Genomic DNA, 20835 nt, shown 5'->3' with positions numbered 1-20835 from the left:
ATAGGTTTCAAGTTTACCTGACAAGGTAGTAAAAGGGAAGGGGATACTGTGTAAAATATAGAACAATTGGATAAGTAGTCGGCAATTGAATAATAATAATAATAATAAGCCAAGCCCTTCCCCCACATTCTAGGCTATCAAATAGAAATGATATTTCATTGGGAAGACTTCTGTAGTTCCTAGTAAATTGTAGTGATAACTTCCAGTGTCTCCTTCCATTGTAGTTATGGCAGAAGGTGAAAGCAGCAGCCTCTTCCTCCTTTATGAGTAATTTTGTATGTATGATATGCCCTATACACCACTTCCCCCACCTCTGACATGCCTGAAAACATCCTTAGTATATATGACAGAACAAAACACAGTATCTAGTCATAGTTTCTTTATTTGAAACTTCTAAACTCAGCAGATGCACATTCAAAGTGCAATCTTGCATTATATAATCCTGTAGTTCCTGGAACAGGGTCAGGAAAAATGAATCATGTACCCTTTCAGCTTAACTATTAAAAAGGCTCTTATTTTTTCTTAAATTGATCAGGAGTTCTATAATTGGGGCTGCAACCTATTCTTGTTGTGCAAGTGGAGGAAAGCTTTCTAAAAGCATTAATTTGAATCCGAAATCTTCTTGTAGCTTCAGCAAAACCAACCATTTGTTGTGGTAAATATAGCTCTGGCAAGTTGAATGTTTAAGCTTATTTTAGCTGTATTTTATGTTCACAGAGGAGCTTCTGCCAGACTTCTCCTTGTGGAAACTGGTATTTCCTTGCAGAATCTTCTTTCATTTCAGTGGAATATCCAGCTGCCTGAAAGAACAAATTAATATTATTCCTCCCCTTTCATATAAAGATCACAGGGCAGTTTATAGGATAAAAACACAAATAACTTAGCACAACAACAGACAAATTTAAAAGGTCATAGATTGGTTTTTTTCTATTTAAAACATTGCTCTTCACCAGGTCTTAGGCTGATTAAACAATCTTGCACCTTTGGCTAAACTGTTTTTATATCGCTGTTCTTGCAGCACTTAGGAAACAGGAAGCATGACTAAAGCTGTAATGGGGCTATATCATAGTAGGAGAATAGACACGCTTACTAGGCAAGAAGAACAAAATCCCAATTTTTCTTGCTGCCTGATTTTCTACTTCAGCCATGCTGTGGGGTGATAAAACAAATCTCTGTGTTGGCCACATCTACTCTGGCATAGAGACCTCAGAGGCATGACTAACATTCAGTGTGACTCTTGGGTGAAAAAGGTTAGCCACCCCATAATATGTTCTAGCTACTTAAGACAATTTTCATGGAAACCACTGCATAGAATTAGCCTTAAACATTTTAAGGTTGTATATTCCCCACCTCTTCTTTGTCACTATTTTGGCAGGTCTGTCTGCCTAGAAACAAGCTAGTATGATACAGAACCTGTTAACTTCTGTATAGGTTGTGAATATATTTAGCAGCAACTTATGTATTGCATTCAATAATGCATTTTGGTTTGTGTTACAAAATTGTGCATTAATTGGTCATAGTGTTCACTAGGTCATAGTGAACAAAAATTAATGCTAACATCACCTGGAAGCTACTCAAGGACCCTTAATTTCAATACTAAAATTGTAAATACAAAGCAGCCACATATTTTGTGGATTTGCAAAATCTTGAAGACTGCTTCAGCAAGAGCCCTAATCCAAACTTCAGAAGTTGTCCTGAGTATCCTTTATGGGTGGGGGACAGGATCCTGTTAGCATAACCTAAACTTGCCCCCTCCCTGCAGGTGTATGGGGCCATCTACCTGTCAATCGCCTGATATTACCATGACATGGCGATCAAATCTAGCCTGTGGGCTGTTTTAAAACTGACAACTTGCACATGCTGCGGATAGGAGATATGTGGATTTCCCTCTTGCCTCTATTAAAGGTTTGAGGAAAGACTTGCATTATGGGAGCACTGAAAATATTCTGGGGGTACAAATACCTGTGGTGGCATATAGGATGCATTCTTGATTACTACAGGGTACTTGAAGTGTTCATGTAGATGGTCAACATATTCACACATCCTGAAAGGAAAACATTGGTTCACTAAACTCCTTTAAAGTCCTACCAGAAAATAAAGTTATTTCAAAATGACTCCAGTTTAACATAAGTATTACATTCTGACACAAAAGCTATTTGAATATAATGTTAACTTAAATTTCCTGTTGGGCTACCAGGAGATTTGTAAAGTGAAATACGAAGTTCCTAATAATGGAAGGAGTCCATTGTAACCCAGTAAGTTTCCTCCCCCTCAAAAAATATTACAAATAAGAAATTGAGTGTTGTAGGCTTTAAATTATGTGAGGAATGGAACAGGGTGTATTTTTAGCAATGCACACTCATAAAACAAATGAATACAGTTGTAATTAACATATCTCAGGTGACTGCCCCAAAGAAACATGCATGCATATTTAAATATAAAATACCTAGCACTTTGTGTGTGCTAAAACTAGTTTCTTGACAATTGTGATTTGTTCCATTTAAGTAGTACAAGAAAATGATTTCCAAGCAAAGCTTGGAATGTAACATTTTATCACAATTGTCATGGCTCCATTCCATCATTGCAGTGCTGTACATTATAGCTACCTACTAAAATATGTAGGGGGAAATACAAAACAAAACAAATATTCCAAAACACTTCAAGTAGTATATCCACACACAAAGAATGTATGATATTGGCAAAAGGCTGTTATTTTGAGAAGTTGCTGAAGCTGGACCGGACACCCCACCAATTAGCTTAGTGGTGATTTCACTATTCATTCCAGTAATAGTATATTGACAGTCCTGACAGTATAGTAAGTTAATTGTAATTTTTTTAAAAAAGAACATTGGGGTGGGGAAATGTAACACTACAGGTTATCGATCCCGTAACAACAATGATGGTTGCTCAGATTTGCTAAGTAACAAAGTTTTAGAAAGACTTCAGACTATGGCTGGGATTAACAACAAGGGTTAAAGGGAGGGATAAAAATGAAAACCAGGGCTATGGTTGTGGCAAAGAAGGGTAAAGCTTTGTCCTGAATTTCTCTTATCAAAAAGAAGATCATATGTATGATTGATCAAACAAACACCAGAATCAAACATCAGGTCCAAGACCAATAGGGAAGAATCAGATAAATACTACTAACCTGTTCTCAAGACTACCAGATATTGAAATGTAGTCAAATATTATCAAGTGCTGTACCAGCTCACAGAGCCCAACCCCTCCAGCATGAGGACACACAGGGACTGAAAACAAAGGATACAAATTGGATTAGCACTGCTGACAAAGACAACACAACTTTTCATCCCTCTAGCCTAAAATATGCTTTGTGGTGCTTAATTCATTCCTTTAGCCTTTAAAAAATATATCATAGATGATTCCTGGAAAAAGCCAAACTCCCATAATACTACCTACTTCCACTATAAAGAATCACATAAAAATCATGCTAACATACACAAAACCAAATGCTATGCCAGCAGCAGAAAAGACCAGAAAACACACCTAGTACTACTACAGCAGAATTTTCAAGACCCTTACCTTGAAATTTCTTAGCCATCAGCAGCACAGACAAGTTTTCATTGACACTGCCCAACCTGCAACTATCCACCTGGACATAACTCAGGGCCTGAGCCTGCAGGAGCTGCTTAAATATCACTCTGTTATGGCACTGCAGATGATGAAAAAAATTGCTTAGCCCATATTCTTTAAGCTCAAAATATTTGAAGGTTAGCTTAAAATCCATATAAACTACAGCATTTTATTATAGAGACTGTATGCTGTTGTTGCCTTTCAAAGCAATGCACATTAAACTTCTGCATCCTAAAAAAAACAGCTGAAGAGACAAAACTGAAAAGATTCTGCCTGCACTGTTGCATATGAAGGCTTCAAATTATATGAGGAATGGAACAGGGTGTATGCACACTCATAAAACAAATGAATACAGTTGTAATTAACATATCTCAGGTGACTGCCCCAAAGAAGCATGCATGCATATTTAAATATAAAATACCTAGCAGTTTGGGTGGGCTAAAACTAGTCTCTTGACAATTTTGATTTGTTCCATTTTTTTCTTAAACAAATGACAATTCAGTAAATACACTTCCATAAGTTGTTTAAATTTTAAGTAATACAAGAAAATGATTTCCAAGCAAAGCTTTGAATGTAACATTTTATCACAATTGTCATGGCTCCATTCCACATAGTTCTGGCACCACCACCTTCCTAGCCCCCCAGAGATACTTTTTGTAGGAGAATGAAGGGGATGGGAAACTTTCCTTCCATGAATTTCCTTAAGGTTGCAGTATGTTCTTCCCTGGGAGAAAGTCCCATTGAATTCCAGGGGGTTTACTTCCGATTAGACATCTATTGGATTGCTCTGTAAATTAACTTAGGATCCCAAGCTGATAGGCACACTTTATTTGGCACTTTCTCATAAACAAATATTTCAGTTCAAGGAAATGTGATGGGAAGATTTTACCTAATCACACATTTCAGCAAAGTTTGATGGAATGGCTTGCAAGACAAATAAAATAAAATAAGACATTTATAAGGAAACTTACTTGTTCTCCTGTTGCAACACCAATCCCTAGTGGCGCTAAAGCCTAAAAACAAGAACAGCTTGTGACATGCCATAGGTTTCTGAGTTTTTCCAAATCCAGTTATTCACAGGGGGGAAACAAAATGTAATGGTTCAGCGATCATTTCATACAATTAGAAGAAAGCTAAAGGAAATGATAGAATTATTAGCACAGTTGATACTTTCTTTGCTTAATCAATTAGGTGTGAAGAATTACGTAAGCGGGTGTGTGCGACCATATGGAATATCCTTGGACTGTAACTGAGCACAGTTATGCACACAAATCCCACTGAAATCAATGGTGCTTAAGCATTACTAACTTGGTGTTGGATTTTGGCTATGATGTACATGCGAGACCACTGGTGCTCTAATAAGTTTTGATCACACATCCTTGGCTAGTATTATATTTCCCATATAATTTGAACTTCAGGCCAAACATATTAAAGAGTGCATGAATCACATGCATTTTAGGAGCATTGCTGGTTGGCTTGCACACGGATGTATATATTTTTCATTCTTTTATTAGCCTTCACAAATATGTTACTCATTTAAAGTTTTATGGAATATATGCTGCATGTGTGACAGGATATTGTAGCAAGTAGATGTTAATGACTTTTGACAACTGTTTGAGCCTGAAGTCTGAGTGTTCTAAAGAAAACCACAAGTCAATAAATCATCAAAGTTCTCTGTTATGTAGAGAGTCCAATGCCCTGATTCAGTTGGGGCGAAACATAAATCCTAGATCTACATTCTAGGTTGTCATCTCACCGAAATGGAAAACAACTCCTCTGACCTTGGCAATGGTTGCGTGCCCAAGAATATCATCAGGGGAAGTTGGTTCCTCGATCCACAGTGGTTTGAATTCAGCTAGTTTCGTGACCCATTCTATGGCTTCTTTCACTTCCCATCTTTGGTTAGCATCCAGCATCTGAGAATAGTTACAGACTGCATTCATTCAACCATGTCATCGAACTCAGTGTTATAACAATGGCGATGTTGGTTTTAGACAGATGGAAAGTAATGAGAATTGGAGTCAAGCTTTTCTTATGACACACGCTAGGTTCATACTGCTGAGGTGTTAAACAATTTGAATAATTTGAAGTAGGAAGAAATTATGTACCCAATTCTCCAAACCACACATTTATTCTAAAGAAACGAAGTCATAATTAACTGACCAACACAAATTTCAAATTTAGTGAAAAATCCTAGCAGTTATGCTTTGGTTAAGACTGCAGTCCTGTGCATGCTTCAGTGGGACTTGCTTCCAAGTAAATGCACACAATGTGCTAACCTTATTACAAGATAAGAAAACAAAATACAATACTAAAGATAGTGCCTGAATAAAGTTTTGGAGGGCCACATAACTAAAATGTATATATTTTTAACATTAAGTTCATCGAAGCGGATTCCAAAAAATAAAGAGACTCAGATTTTTCAGTATGCCAAAAGCAGGCTTCCTCAACCTTGGCCCTCCAGATGTTTTTGGCCTACAACTCCCATGATCCCTAGCTAGCAGGACCAGTGGTCAGGGATGACTGGATTTGTAGTCTCAAAACATCTGGAGGGCCGAGGTTGAGGAAGCCTGGCCAAAATCAATGGCTGGTTACTTTCCACCCCAATATAGGCATGGATTCCAACCATCCACATGACTGACAGTGACAGGCAGCAATGCATGTTATTACAATAAAACATAGCCCTAGATATGTGATACATACCAGTATATTTTCAGGACCAATCATTTCTCTAACAAGTCTGCATCTCCGAATGTCATCCTGGAGATCCGCTCCAACTTTTACTTTGAACCTAGAGACACATTTGTAATAAAATTAAGATGGCTAAAAGTTTGTAACAGCTTTTTTCTTCTTCTATGACCACTCATTTCTTTTATCTTTTATGTAACAGCATAAAAATGAGAACTAGAGAAGGGCAAGCTTTTCAAGGCTAAACTCAGTCTTTGCTCACCTAGAAGGAGCTAATATAGACTCAGTTTAGATTGGGGCAGAATTAATTTGTTTTAAACCTGGCCCTATGTGCCCTATAACTTGTTACAGGCCTAGAAGACTTCCCTCCCACAATATCCTTGTAAAACACACCCACAGGAACTCATGGGATTAAGGCCTTCCTAGTCCTAGACTCTTTAAAAGCACTCCTGATGCCCCTTTCTACTTTCTCCCAAAATTTATCATGAAATTTTACATTTTAAAGCCTGCTTCGGGAGCCTTGATTACTTAACTGCTGTAGTAACAATGTTCTGAACGCCAGGATCCCGAGTTCTTAGAAATGATCTGCAAAGTGTGAGACACTGTATTTCCCAGGAGTCTTGGTGTCCACAATGTTGCTGCCACTTAAGACTTCTGAAGGAACAGCCTTTCTTATAGGCATCTCTTCCAGGTATATTTTTTTTTAAAGAACGGGAAATGGGTGTCTGTGACACTGAGGAACACTGTTGTTAAGAGATGAACTAATTGTGAACCGAGACTGAACTTGTGAAAGACTTGGTTTAGGCTCAGAATTAGCCCAGGAGTTCCAAACTGGAAAAGTTTATACTCCACTCTCCAACTCTGAACTTCAGAAGCAATATGAACGAGAACAACTGTTGTTCTTTCAAATGTGTGTAAAAACATCTCATTTAAATCCATGCCAACTGGTGGACTCGATGAGTTGTGAGCATGAGTAACTTGATGTAGGACTGAGTCCAATGCCCTGATTCAGTTAGGGTGAAACGTAAATCCTAGATCGACCTTCTAGGTTGGTTTCTTCACACCCTAAGTTTGTGTGTGCACAGAAGATAAAACTTGCCTCCACTACACATGTATATACATGCTCAGATACCCCTGCAATGCAGAACAAAGGGACCAGTCGTGCTGCTCACCTGTTTGAGGTGTAGGACGACAGTCATTCATTGATTTCTTCCTCCCTTCAGCCCAGCAATTGATTTGAGCTGTCAAAGCTGACAGCAACAACTTTGCTGTAGTGGTTGGTAGCACTTACCTGATCACCCATCACCTGTGTTGCTGCTTTTTACCAGGAGGGGGGTTATGCGGGATGTAGCAGTTAAGGTCTGTCCAGTGCAAATGCACACACTACTGGTACATTTGCACCATGCAGGCCTTGCCCCTACCCCCTACTTCCCAGGAAATTTAAGAAATGCAGGCAGCAGGTGGTCAGGTGAACTACCAACCATGACTGCAACTTTTGGCTATAGTGCCTGTATGTACATAAAGCAGCAATTGTGTAGCCCACTTTGGAAGCAAATCAGTAACTTCTGACAACCAAGGTAAGAAAATTCATTTTCTTTTGTCACTTTCCTGACAAACCAGAACTTGCCTGTTATGTATATCTTATAAAACTAGAAGTGAAGTATTAAATATGAATTGACTATACCTGGTCCAACCATCCTTCAGCGCTTCAGTACAAAGCTGCCAAGAAAGTTACATCTGTCACACACACACACACACATAGAGCACATGTGAGCAACCATTTGTACAAAAGGACTCTTAGCTGAACCGACAGAATCTGTTGGGTTTGGTTTTTTTTGTCTCGTCTTTCATAGCAGCGTATTTCACAGGTTAATGGTGAGTTCACTCGCTTAGCGTGATTTAAGAGTTATTGCTTTTTAGGTTCACTGGTCTATAGCAGCCTTTGTAAAAATAGTACCCTGCAAATATTTTGGAATGCAACTCCCATCAGCCTCGGTCAACACAGTTCTGCTGGCTGGGGCAGATGGTAGTTGTGTAGTTCAAAAACATCTGGAGGGCACCAAGTTTGCAAAGACTGAAAAAATAGGGAGTGAGAAGAAATTGTCATTTCACACAATCCCTGTATGTGTACAATACAAGTGTGTCTACCCACACGGCATGCAGTATCTAAGGGAGAGTCTATCTTGGGAGATCTGTCTGTCACAAAAGAGGGGCAAATGGATCATGGAAGCAATATCTACTTAAACTACCGTTACCACACATGGACCATGAGTCATATAAATTGTTCTATGCACAGCAGGAGAAAGTACAAACCCTTTAAGACTTGTTTCCATATTCCACCCACATACAACCGCCAGGGAAAATTGGACAGATTTGCCCATCTCTGCAATTTCGTTCCCTCTCAGTTTCTCGTTTTTAGTCCTAAATTCAGTTCTCCACATTTCAACACTTTGCAATAATAATTAAAAAAATCCTTGTGAAAATCCAAAAGCATTTAGTGCACGTCTCCTGATTTGCACCTTTTTGTAAAGCACTTTCCCCTAAAATAATGCATTTTTTAATGTTATTTTCATTAAGACATGCATTTTTACGGACACAGTACCCCAGTATATGCATTTTTGCACACATTACTTGGTTTTAAAAGTTCTGAATGGTGGCTGTGATTCCGTTTGCATATTATTTTGGAAACTCTGCATTAGGAAAGTTCGCATTTTAATGCAAACTGGATCAAATTTCTCCTCCATCCCTAGTGTGAATCAGTCTAAGAGCAACAGAGACCCACGTGCATGCCAAAAAACTGACAATATCTGACAGCTACATTTCAAAATGGAATTTGCTTTTGACTCTTCCTCTGTACTGCCTAAACCAATTATGTTTGTTCATCTTTTGTGCATCTGAACTCAAAGCAGAAGTCTAAATGGAAAGAGTGCAGAAGAACCAAACCTGTTTCAGTTGTTGGTCTGGATAGCCTAGCCAAGCACACGATGTGGTATAAGCTGGGTAGCCGTATTCCAACATTTGTTCTTCTACAAAGAGGCATAACATCACCACCAGCAATTTAAATGAAATTTCCTTGCAACAGAATCACTACCCTGGGAAAACACATCTGGATTCCCTACAACAACTGGACACTAAAGTAAAAATGTTTAAAAAGACCTCTAGGATGAATGAAAAGCCTGGATTCCCACAGGGTCATTTCCCACTGCCTTGCCTGAAAGTAGCTAGTTTCCAAACGCTGCCTTTAAGGAAGGGTTGAGGAACCACCATTGGTTGTTGGATTCGCAACTCTCCTCATTGCCAGCCAGCATGCCCAACAGTCAGGGAAGGTGGCAGTCCAACAACATTTGGAGGGCCACAGGCTCCCTGCTTTAAGAAGAAAGAGAAAGAAGGCTATTCCTTAGCGCATTCAGTGTCGCAATGCATGTGAGACCTCAGTGGCTGTTTCCCATATTGAGTTTCAGAAGAACCTTTTGGGATGCAAACTAATAATCAACTAACACAGGGGTAGGCAACCTAAGGCCTGGGGGCCGAATGCGACCTAATTGCCTTCTCAATCCGGCCCCCCCCAAAAAATATAGTCCAGCCCCCCACAAGGTCTGAGGGACGGTGGACTGGCCCCCTGCTGAAAAAGGTTGCTGACCCCTGAACTAACAGCAGAAGGAAGAGTTGTTCTGCTTACCTCTTTGTTTTTTCCCCACTAGGCCACTTTGAAGGATTGCTAGTGAAATGGAAAGAGAAAGCACAATGTTAAAACCAAAATGCAATGTCATTCCTATCTTTATTTATAAAGAGTTCTATTTTTATAAAGCAAAATTACATGGAATTGCACTTGCTGTGCAAATAATTACAGGGTCTATATTCTGAGCTGTTGTTACACTGAAGCCTAAAGCATGAGCCATAAAGTACAGTTCACAGTTTAAACCTCTGCTTAGTCACAGATTCACTGATGGCACGGTGTCATAGGTAAGCCATTCATTTTCAACCTCAGCCCCCTGCCTCCCCATTTGGAAGAAAATAATAAAATAACAACAACAACAACAACAACAACGATTTTATTTATACCCCGCCCATCTGACTGGGTTTCCCCAGCCACTCTGGGCGGCTCCCAACAGAGGACTAAAAACAGAATAAAACTTCAAACATTTAAAACTTCCCTAAACAGGGAAGAGATGGTTGTAGTGGGCTGTTCTCAGAACAGTTTAAAAGTTTACTGAGCTAATGGAGGTAAAGTGCATTAAGTACAGTGGTACCTTGGTTCTCAGACGCCTTGGTACTCAAACAACTTGGAACCCAAACACTGCAAACCCCGAAGTAAGTGTTACAGTTTGCAAACATTTTTCGGAAGCCGAACATGCTCTGTTTTGAGTGCCATGCTTCCGTGTTGAATGTTATGCTGAGGTCTGTCTGTTTTTGCTATGTATTTTGCGTTTTTGTTTTGTTTTTGGGACTGTGTGGAACCCAGTTCAGCTACTGACTGATTGTGTGACTGCAGTACATTGTTTATTGCTTTCATTTTACGGATCAGTGGTCTCGTGAGATAGTAAAATTCATGTTAAATTGCTGTTTTAGGGGTTGTTTTTAAAAGTCTGGAAGGATTAATCCATTTTGCATTATTTTCTATGGGAAAGCGCAACTTGGTTTTGGAATGCTTTGGTTTTGTAACGGACTCCCAGAACCGATTAAATTTGAGAACAAAGGTACCACTGTACTGAAAAAAAAGCACTCTACTTACTAATTATTGAATATTAAATTGCCGAACTTGGTTAATAGAAAGAAATCAGTAGGGATAACCTAAAGTTAGTGAATGTAGGTTTTGCGGCCTATAAAAATAACTTACTGAGAGCTTCTTCTTCTGTCAGGGCATCTGTAATATATCTGAAATCTATGCAAGATAACAACTGTTTGGGATCCTGGTAAGTAAAAAAGGAACCAAATTGTATTATTTGATCATGTATGATTAACCCAGTCCAAGAGACATTTCCCATGTACAGAAACAGGTTTGTGTGTTCAGAGGTCTGTTGATGCATCCGCATCCGGAGTCACTAATCACATGTGCCACCTTTGCTGGCTGTGACCAGAGCAAGATCTGAGCCACAACGTCCTACTCTGGAAATATCCTGGCACCTTACAATGGTGGAAGCAAAACAACAAAAGGACGAAGTTTGAAACCAACCATGAGTTTCAGTGCCGATATTGTTGCACACATAAAAGCACACCGATGCTCTTCTGTACTCTCCCACTGGGTGGCATTGCTTCAAGTTCAATAAGTTTATTGTGCTAGCTGAAGGCTGGGACAAAAACCATATAAACACAAACAATAAAAATATAGAACAAATCCTCTGCTTAAAGCAACAAAACAATGCAATGGCAGCATTGGTAAAGTGGAACTTTGTTCAGCCAGGGGTATGTAATCTGATGTGGCACATGAATTGAAAACCACTGATCTTTAGAATCTGGTTTGTATAGACACAGGACCTCAACACAGCAAACATTCATTGAGAAAGCACAGTGCATAGAGGCAAATGCATACTGCAACATCACGTTTGTAAGTAGCACAGCAAGCCAAAGTGGACATAAGCAGCATAACAAGCTGCAAAATTGACATTCAAACGAGTAACCTGATGCAACAAATACCAAAACATGCAGGCTTTACAAATTTAGATGTGTATCATGTATATATATTAGCCTCTTGGAATAGAGACCTGCCAAACTTGTTCTTTGTAAAGTGCTCTGTATATAGATGGTGCTACAGGAAAACAAATAATGAAAATACACTAGATTACTTTTTGAGGACCAAAATAGTACACAGATTTAAACAGCCATTTGCTTACTTTTCTTTGATTACTTAAGCCTCAAATGTTTAGTGATATCAAATTACATACCAACCAACTTAAAAACAAGATAAATATAGGTTTCTATTGTAATATTGACAATCATGGCATTTCTTTCATACTGCACTTTTTTTTTAAAAAAATGAGCACTATAAATGGCAACTAACATCTGGTATAGCATTTGTTCACGGACAATTGTTCCAAGGCAGAGACAGTTTTTGCACAGCAATGCAGGAAGCACAGAGATGGCAAGGAAACTGTGTAGTCCACAGGACTCAGAAGACTTTGTGGATTTTTGCCACAAACTATTTAACTAGTGATAGGTCATAATTTGTCATCATAGCTTTATACCATTACTTTAGCACAGCAAGGACATGAATAAACAATTAATAATACTTTTTTTTTTCTTACCATGTCAACAAGTAGTTTCCAGAGTGGCTTTTAAAAAATGAGAGAGAGAGAGAGAGTTTAAAATATTTAAAGTTGTTATGCTAAATCTGAGGGTGGGGAGGCCTGTTGTTGGACTCCAAGTCCTATCAGTTGCAGCCATGAGTGACAGCCTGAGATGATAGATGTATTCCAACAAAATCTGAAGGGGGGCAGGTTCCTCATTCCTGTGTTTGAACACTTGTAACAGTTGTTAAGAGTAAATTAACAGGTTACAGAAAGACAGCTGCTTATATTCTCTTACATGCAAACCAGAAATTGTTATGAACTGGTGCTCAGGTTCCATTAAGTACAACACCTGCATTTTGCAATTGGGTGGTACTATTCATTTCTGTTAACATGCTTTCTGCAGGGGCCCCAGGATGCTGAATGCACAGGTTAGAGGCTGCTGGCCAAAGTGATGAGGGTCTTTGCCTTGACTCTGTTACTGTGCGGCTAGTTCCCCAGTATTTTAAGGAACACCTCTGGATTTTTCTTACACTCTGCATGTGTGTAATGTAAGAAATGATCCATGGCAGGATCATTTCTATTACTTGGAAATCATTCCGTTTCAACAAAATCGATTTTGGAAGCGTCCGAAATGCTTTACTTAAAGAAATAACACATCCCTCCATATATCCCAAAAGGCTATAGGTAGGTAATATTTAAGAAAAGAGGGGCATATTGTCAGATTTCCAGCTACTGAAAAAATCCATTCAGTGGAATGCATAGATTTCCCCCACCGATATTTGCACTCGATTTATATGACTACTAGAGCATTGAACTTAGAGAAACCTGGATTCAAATCTTCACTCAGCCAAAGCAGGAGATCTTGCATCACTCCTTATCCCTCAGCTTTAATAAATGCAGATGACTTAAATAAAACTGAACGCCCACTGTGAATTATTTGCACAGTACTTTGAGGATAGGATACACTCGATCTCAGACGTCACTGTTGTAGCAGTCAGTTACGGGATGCATTATGGGAACTGACTAGGCATTTCCATTTGGATGCTTTGAGCTGATGTAGCCTAAGAATACTGGCAAGGTATGGAGTGCTACAACCTGCCACCTGTTTGCTCAACCTTTGCCTCTCATGGCTACTGAGAACTGGCAGGCCTGGGCAGCTCAGTTGGTTACAGCATGGTGCTGATAAAGCCAAGGTTACAGGTTCAATCCCTGTATGGGACAGCTGCATATTCCTGCACTGCAGGGAGTTGAACTAGATCAGAGGTAGGCAACCTAAGGCCCAGGGGCCGGATGTGGCCCAACTGCCTTCTCAATCCGGCCCGCGGACGGTCCGGGAATCAGCATGTTTTTACGTGAGTAGAATGTGTGCTTTCATTTAAAATGCATCTCTGGGTTATTTGTGGGGCATAGGAATTCGTTCACCCCCCCCCCCCCCCGAAAATATAGTCTGGCCCACCACATGATCTGAGGGATGGTGGACCGGCCCACGGCTGAAAAAGGTTGCTGACCCCTGAACTAGATGTTTATCAGGGTCCCTTTCAGCTCTACAATTCTATGATTCTAGGAGAAAGATGACTCAGCGTCTCAGCTGCTGTCAGTGAGCCCCTTTGAAGGTGCGTTTTTACCCCAGTCAACTGATTGGTGCTAACAGCACACCTTCAAACAGCTCACTATGAGCTCTGCTTTGTCCATTTGCAGGTATGGTTTGTACTAGTTCTGGCTATTCCTACTACTACCTCCAGTCATGACCACTGGCAGGCAACACCCACTACTGCATGTGTCTCTTGAGGGCAAATCCGAATCATAGAATATCAATGATATAAATAGATCAGCCATCTGAAATCAGGAAGATTCCTCCACTTCCATCCATGGAAAAACAGAATAGTTGGGAGGTGGACTAAACTGTGAGAGTCTTGTCCACTTGTTTCCAATCCATTACCTTCCCTTCCTGTTTGGCCCACAAGTCCCAGACCGCATTCAGAATAGCAGCCGTGGCCAAATGCACAGCTCCTTTCTCAGGACCAATCTGTTGACAAAAGGATGTCATGAATATATTATGGTAGCCATGAAGAGGTAAGTATGACAAAACTCAGTCCAAAGGCCTACAAGGTATCTAAAGCGTTTAGAAAAATCTAGCTAAGGCAGCCTCCTTCCTTGGAAGATATCAAGGAAAGGTTGAGCAAGGATACCCTTTTTATGGAATAAGCAGCTACATGTCTCCTTGCACTTCTGTAAGCCTATAATTCTTGGATCCCAGACTTGCTGTGAATTCATATTTGTATGGAAGCAAACAGTGAAGGTGGGGGGTGCATGACACATTAATCCAAACTACCTTGGAGCAAGACTTTGAACCATGCAGGCTCCCAAAGAGATGTTTCACAAGCACTTTGCTCCTCCCTGGGCAATTTTACCACCATGCCAAGATTTGGCTTAGCACGCCCTCTGAACAGGGACTCCTGGTTAAGTGCTTATTCACTAACTGTAAACTGTAACCAAGAACAAACCTTGCCTCACCTAGCGAGCATAAAACTTATCCACTTGGACTGAACTTAGCTCTGCCCATCACAGAAGCAAAAAGGACTGGGGAGGAATGAAGTGGGTAACCACTCCTCTCCAGGATCCCACACATTCTTGATAAGTCAGAGTTTGGCTTTCCATGTCATGCAAATTAGCCCTTTGGGATTTAGATAAATTGAGCGCAATTATATTCCAAGATGTATTAAAGTACAGCTAGTATTTTCCAGCACACCCAGCACAAACAAACACATACATTGCCTTGCACAAAGCCATAACATGATGGGTGCAACTCACCTCCAGTAGCCATGTCCCTGCATTGTTTAGGGTTTGTACAACAGCGGCATTTAGTGAATATTTGTTGAAAATGTGTAAGTCAATAAACAGGGCTGAGTGAGAGCATTTGACATTGCCATGAACACAAGAATACAAGCAATGTTGAACCTAAGTCTTAGGTTGCACCAAGTCAGCTCTGTTTTACTTGGTAGTACATGTCGGACAGCAGGATCAATACCTACCATAATAGCCCAAATATAAGCTGCACTTTCCCCCCAAATTCCAACCATGAAAAGCTAAAAGTGCGGCTTACAAAATTTAGCTTTTACAGTATCGCTGCTGAAACAGACATACAGTAAAACGTAACAAAAATTGTTTTATTGCCGATTTGCAAGCTTGAGACTGTTCATTTGCCATTTACGGGTGTAAGTGCCTGTGGAATTGTAGCAACTGAATAGCGATTTGCAATTTTATCAGTTGTACGGTAACTTTTGCGGGCTTGCAAGATCAAAGACTTAAATTGGTTTGGAGTTACAATTCTACCAACTGCAGCGATTTTCAGCCTGCAATCAAATTTTAAGGGAGCGGCTTATATTCGGGTATTGTATTTTCCCCTTTTCCCCCCTTTGTATTTTAAAGGTGCGGCTTATTTGCAGGTGTGGCTTATATTTGGGCGAATAGGGTAAATAGATTTCCAGTTATTTTTTCTTACACGGAAACACTTTTGCATTCATGCATTAGCCTTATTCCAAAATGCTGAAAAGTATCTTACCCATCGGAGCTGCCCATCACTGGTGAGCTGCCGGTAGAAACCTCGAAAATCACCAGTTATTTCATCCAAGTCTTTATTGACCACATGAGCAGAGAGTGCATTGACTGCACAGACAACTACAAAATACACCAAAATCTTGAAGGGTTTTTAATTGAAAATGAATCCAGGATTTTAGTGAGCTGTGAAAATATTGTGTGTTCTGTCCTTCAAACAAAAAACAACTCTTGAATGAAATCCTAGAGCGATGAAATACCAGTTTGGCCAGGGATGACTGGTTAAATCCCAGAATTGTCCTTGGCATTTTACTTCTACCTTTCTGCACTTAGCATGAGGTGGACAACAAAACTATGTAAAATTACAGTATGACAAATACAGGAGGAGGATTAATCCTAAAGCCACTTAGCTCAGCTAGGAACTTCTTGGAAAGCAGGTTATAAATCAAGTAAATGGGAGTGGCAAATAATGAGGCCAAAGGCTTGTCTAAACAGGTAGAAAGTGCCATCAGCTCTCACAAGGAAGGAAATTCCAGCCTGGGTGCAGTCACAGACAAAACCTTCTTCCATGTCTCTTGAAAACACTACCCAGATACTGACAGTGCTTTTCTGAAATTTTTTATACACAATTGGCTGCATAGGAAGGCAGGCGACCTGGTCCCAAGTCATTATGAAAGGACTGCTAGTGTTTCAAGAGAACAAATAATAAATTTAAAACATTGTCAAAAATGTATAAATTGCTGTTGGAATGGCATTTGAAAGATGAAGATGTTAAGTCAGTTATGATACATTGGGCCAAAGATTTTGGTTATATTATACAGTTAAAAGACTGGGAGAAATTATGGAAAGAAGAAACAAAATTTACTGCATGCAATGCTTTGAAAGAAAATGTAATGAAAATGGTGTATAGATGGTATATTACACCAGTGAAATTAGCTAAAATGTATAAAATAAGTAATAAATGTTGGAAATGTAAGGAAAAGGAAGGTACTTTTTATCATCTGTGGTGGGAATGTAAGAAAGTGAAAAGCTTCTGGGAAATGATTTTTAATGAGATGAAAAAGATGTTTATTAAAAAAACCAGAAGCATTTTTACTTGGTATTGTAGGCACTGACATTAAAAGACAAGATAAAAAAACTGTTTTTATATGCGACAACTGCAGCAAGAGTATTATTGGCACAGAAATGGAAGCAGGAAGAACTACCAATGAAAGAGGAATGGCAGGTGAAGGTAGATTGAACTAATCAGATTTTGTAAAGCAGTTCCTAATTTTGGCAAGAAAACAACAGAACTCCAAAGGAATTGCATGCCATCAATTCCTTCCTAGCAGAAGCGGGATAAGGTAGGGTTTTGGTGTGTGTAAATAAAAGTATCTGCATGATACATAAGCCAAACTCCTCTTACTTCAGCTGAGGTGAACAGAAGCAGTAAAGGATATCAAAAGAGAACTATAAATCATATAATCCGATTAGGGTTATCACAGCTGTTTGATCAACATCATGCCTTGCAACTCATTTACTAGTGTTAATAGCTGCAGCAAGATACTGCAGTGGAGTGGAAAGGCTTTAAAGGATTATGATTCTGTTGTTGTTGCACTGGGATCAGAAGGAACCGCAGGTGGCTAAGACGTTACTATACTAAGCAGAAACCCAAACCGATGGGAAAATTGCTTAGCAGTTCGCATTGGCAGAAGATATGCGGTGGGCGGGGGCAGGCGGGGGGGGGGGGGAGGAAGTAGCCAAAATGTTTCTAGAAGATAATATTGCAACTGTTGTGTGTTAAAACCTTTGCTTTAAATCTGATCATGTTTGCAACATTTTACATCACCATTTATATACACACGTCATGGTAAATGATACGAATTTCACCTGCTGCTTGAGAGTGCTTTCCAGTTATTCCTTAAATGTAAAGCACACCACTGATGATGAGCATAGGAAACTTTTCATGTGTTTTAAAAGAAGCAAATTTTATCTAAAACAAATGTTTATTTATCAGATAAATTTTATCTGCAGAACCAGAAGGCTCTTATACCCATAGGGCTGTTGTTTTCACATGGTGACTGAAATTCTTCAAAGAATCCTGTCGCCTCCTAAAAATTAAAACATTTATTATGGCATAGGTTTTCATAGACAGCAGTCCACTTCATAAGATGCATGAGAAGTACACGCCCATCCTTGAAAGCCTATGCCATAATATGGAGAAAGGGAACCTCTGGCTCTCCAAAGGTTGCTGGAAAACTCCCATCATTCTTAACCTTTGGCTATCCTGGCTGGGGCTCTGAAATGGGAGTTCAACAACATTTGGAGACCTACAGGTTCCCCAGCCCTGACATCTGGTTGGTTTTTAAGATGCCACAAGCTTCATTTTTTGCATTAACAAACAAATATGGCTGCCCCTCTGGAAGTAGCCAGCAGGTGGTGATAGAGTCCACTAATGGCAGCCCTTCGTAATATGGGATTTATGTTTAACAGCTTCTTACTCCAAATGAACGCATTAACTTCACATCAGTGCTACCAACCCTGTTGAGTGCTGGCATTAGCATGTTTGAGCTGATGTGCAGGAAAAGGTTTCAGTGCTCTACCCTTTTCTACGGCTTAGAAGCGGAGAAGTTGCAATACATGACTTATTAGTACAAAGATCAAGGAAGCTCCTGAACTTGGATTTCCTCTTGGAGGCAGTTTCCAAAGAGGAATTGTCATTCTCACAACAGATGATTAATTTAAATCAGAGGCAACATGATAACTTACCCACTTCTGTCCCTTTGCCCAGCGTAAACGTTAAGCCATAACCTTTGAGCCCGTCAGGAGCATCTGTTTCTATTACAACATAAACTGCAGAATAATCTGGGTCGGGGTGCTAAATGGAAGAGCAAAAACAACCAATATTGATGCCAGCAAAACACACACACACACACACACACACTTGCATCTACATGTGGCTTCTTACATAGACATCTTCATCAACTACAATTTTTCTGAATGAGGATGTTTTTTGTTTTAAATCAAGATGTGGAGTGTATCTCTTTACCATCAGCGTTGTAGGAAAGGGCAGCGAAAGCCTTCAAACAGGAAGCAGGAACTTTTTCTTCATTAAGACATTTCTCTATGAATTTACTAACAATACTGTAAAAGGGAACAGTGTACTGTAGTTCCATATAGAACATGATGTAGTTTCTCCCCTGTGGGTATGACGGTTATTGCTAGTGTTTGTTACTATGTTATGTATTTTTGGGTGTTTATATTGTAAACCATCATGTGATCCTCAGATGAAGGGCGTTATAGAATTTTAGTTAAGGTGAAGAGGTGGGGCCAGTACACTTGCCCCAACCTCAGAGGAATAAGCTGGTCGCCACCCCCCTGCTCCCCAAGGCACTGGACAAGGGGGGTGGGGGCAGCTGCCACCCCAGGTCAAGTAAAACAATAGAAATACTTAACTGACCAATCACTTCGGTTCTGCCCACCCAACAAAAGTCCTGCCCCCCAACAAGAATTTTGGTTTTAGTTTATAACTTTATTCCAACAAGACTCCCACCCCGGGCCTCACACAAGCTCTGCACGGTCCTGCTACTACCTGTCATGAAGCTATTTGCCCATCCAAACCTAGCTGCGTAAAGGGACAAGCAGCGTGGTGTCTAAATCACGACAGATCCAAGAGCAGAAGGCAGGAACACGTCTAAAGTGACGGACTAGCACCCTAACCCATTTAAAACTAGGCGATGAGCCTGAGGGAGAAAAGCAAGAGGAGAGTTGCCCTGCTGGAGCCCTCGGAGATCCGGCTGCCGCGCGGCGCCTTGGCAGAGAGGGCTTACCATCGCGTCTGAGCCATGGCGGGCCAGGGACGTGGGGAAGCGGACGTCGCTCGCGGCCAGACCCAACACCCTCCCTCGGACCATCGCGACAGGGAGCCTGCGGCTGGAGTTCTGCGGGAATCCGCTTTCCACCGACCCCTGGGGATCCCTCCGGGACGCCGATTGGCCCGCGCGGCGCTTGTGGGCGGCCGCATCCGAGGGGAGGAGGTTGGAGGGAGAAGCAAGTACCGAGGAGGCTCCGAAGATCAGGGAAGAGCTAGAGGAAGGGGCGGCCCCACAAGGCGGAAAGAGGCTGGCCGGAATCCCGGCTGAGTTAGTGTCGCGCTGCGATGCAACTCCAAGGGGGTAATCGCGTGGTGTTTGCGCTTATCCTGGAGCCCCGAGGATAGCTTGATTTGCGCCGCTGCGCAACTATGCCCTTTTAACCCATTCCCCGCCCTGCCTCAAAGAATTCTGGGCGCTGTAGTTTCTTAAGGGTTGCTGGAAGTTGTAACTCTGCGAGGGATGAACTACAGGGCCCAGAATTCTTTGGTGCTTCCAATGTGCTTTAATGGGGGTCGCGATTGAACTCAGAAAAAAAAAAAATCCTGTTTCTTTAATAGCATGCACACGCACACTGCAAGACTTACTTTCTCCCACACACACTCCAAAAATGGATACCGGTTCTCAGGTTTATTATGGCATAACCTTTTGTGGACTTGAGAGGGAGGGAGGGAGGAGTGTTACAGTACAATTACTTAGAAGCCCCATTGATGTCATTGTTGCTTACTCCCAGATGAACAGGATTGATTGCAGCCTTAACTCTTGGGTCCCCCCCCCCCCCGCAACCAAGTACTTGGGACTTGAGCATTTATGGACACATCCTCTTTGACTAGAAAGTTATTTCCTTAATCCTTGATGATAGGGATTCTCCGTAGTTATTGGTATGGGAAATGCTTTTTGCACACACTCAGGTGCACCTTAAT

At 40.7% G+C, this 20835-nt stretch overlaps 1 protein-coding gene across 1 annotated transcript; it reads right to left on the bottom strand.

The window, feature by feature from the left end:
* Positions 1-364: 364 nt before the first annotated feature.
* On the bottom strand, positions 365-20086 carry ENOSF1 (enolase superfamily member 1). The gene is made up of 16 exons (XM_033154995.1): positions 19871-20086; positions 18810-18918; positions 16069-16184; positions 14446-14532; positions 12522-12548; positions 11117-11189; positions 9959-9997; positions 9223-9305; positions 7964-7998; positions 6295-6382; positions 5373-5507; positions 4563-4604; positions 3541-3670; positions 3149-3248; positions 1963-2044; positions 365-800 (listed from the first exon to the last, which is right to left on the bottom strand). The coding sequence occupies exons 1-16, from the start codon at positions 19952-19954 to the stop codon at positions 690-692; spliced, it is 1341 nt and encodes a 446-aa protein (XP_033010886.1). The 5' UTR covers positions 19955-20086; the 3' UTR covers positions 365-689.
* Between the last annotated feature and the right edge of the window lie 749 nt (positions 20087-20835).

This window comes from Lacerta agilis, chromosome 7 (assembly GCF_009819535.1).
Source record: "Lacerta agilis isolate rLacAgi1 chromosome 7, rLacAgi1.pri, whole genome shotgun sequence".
Classification (NCBI taxonomy): Eukaryota; Metazoa; Chordata; class Lepidosauria; order Squamata; family Lacertidae; genus Lacerta; species Lacerta agilis.
The sequence above is the reverse complement of the archived record's forward strand: the minus strand, read 5'-3'. Positions and strand labels throughout refer to the sequence as shown.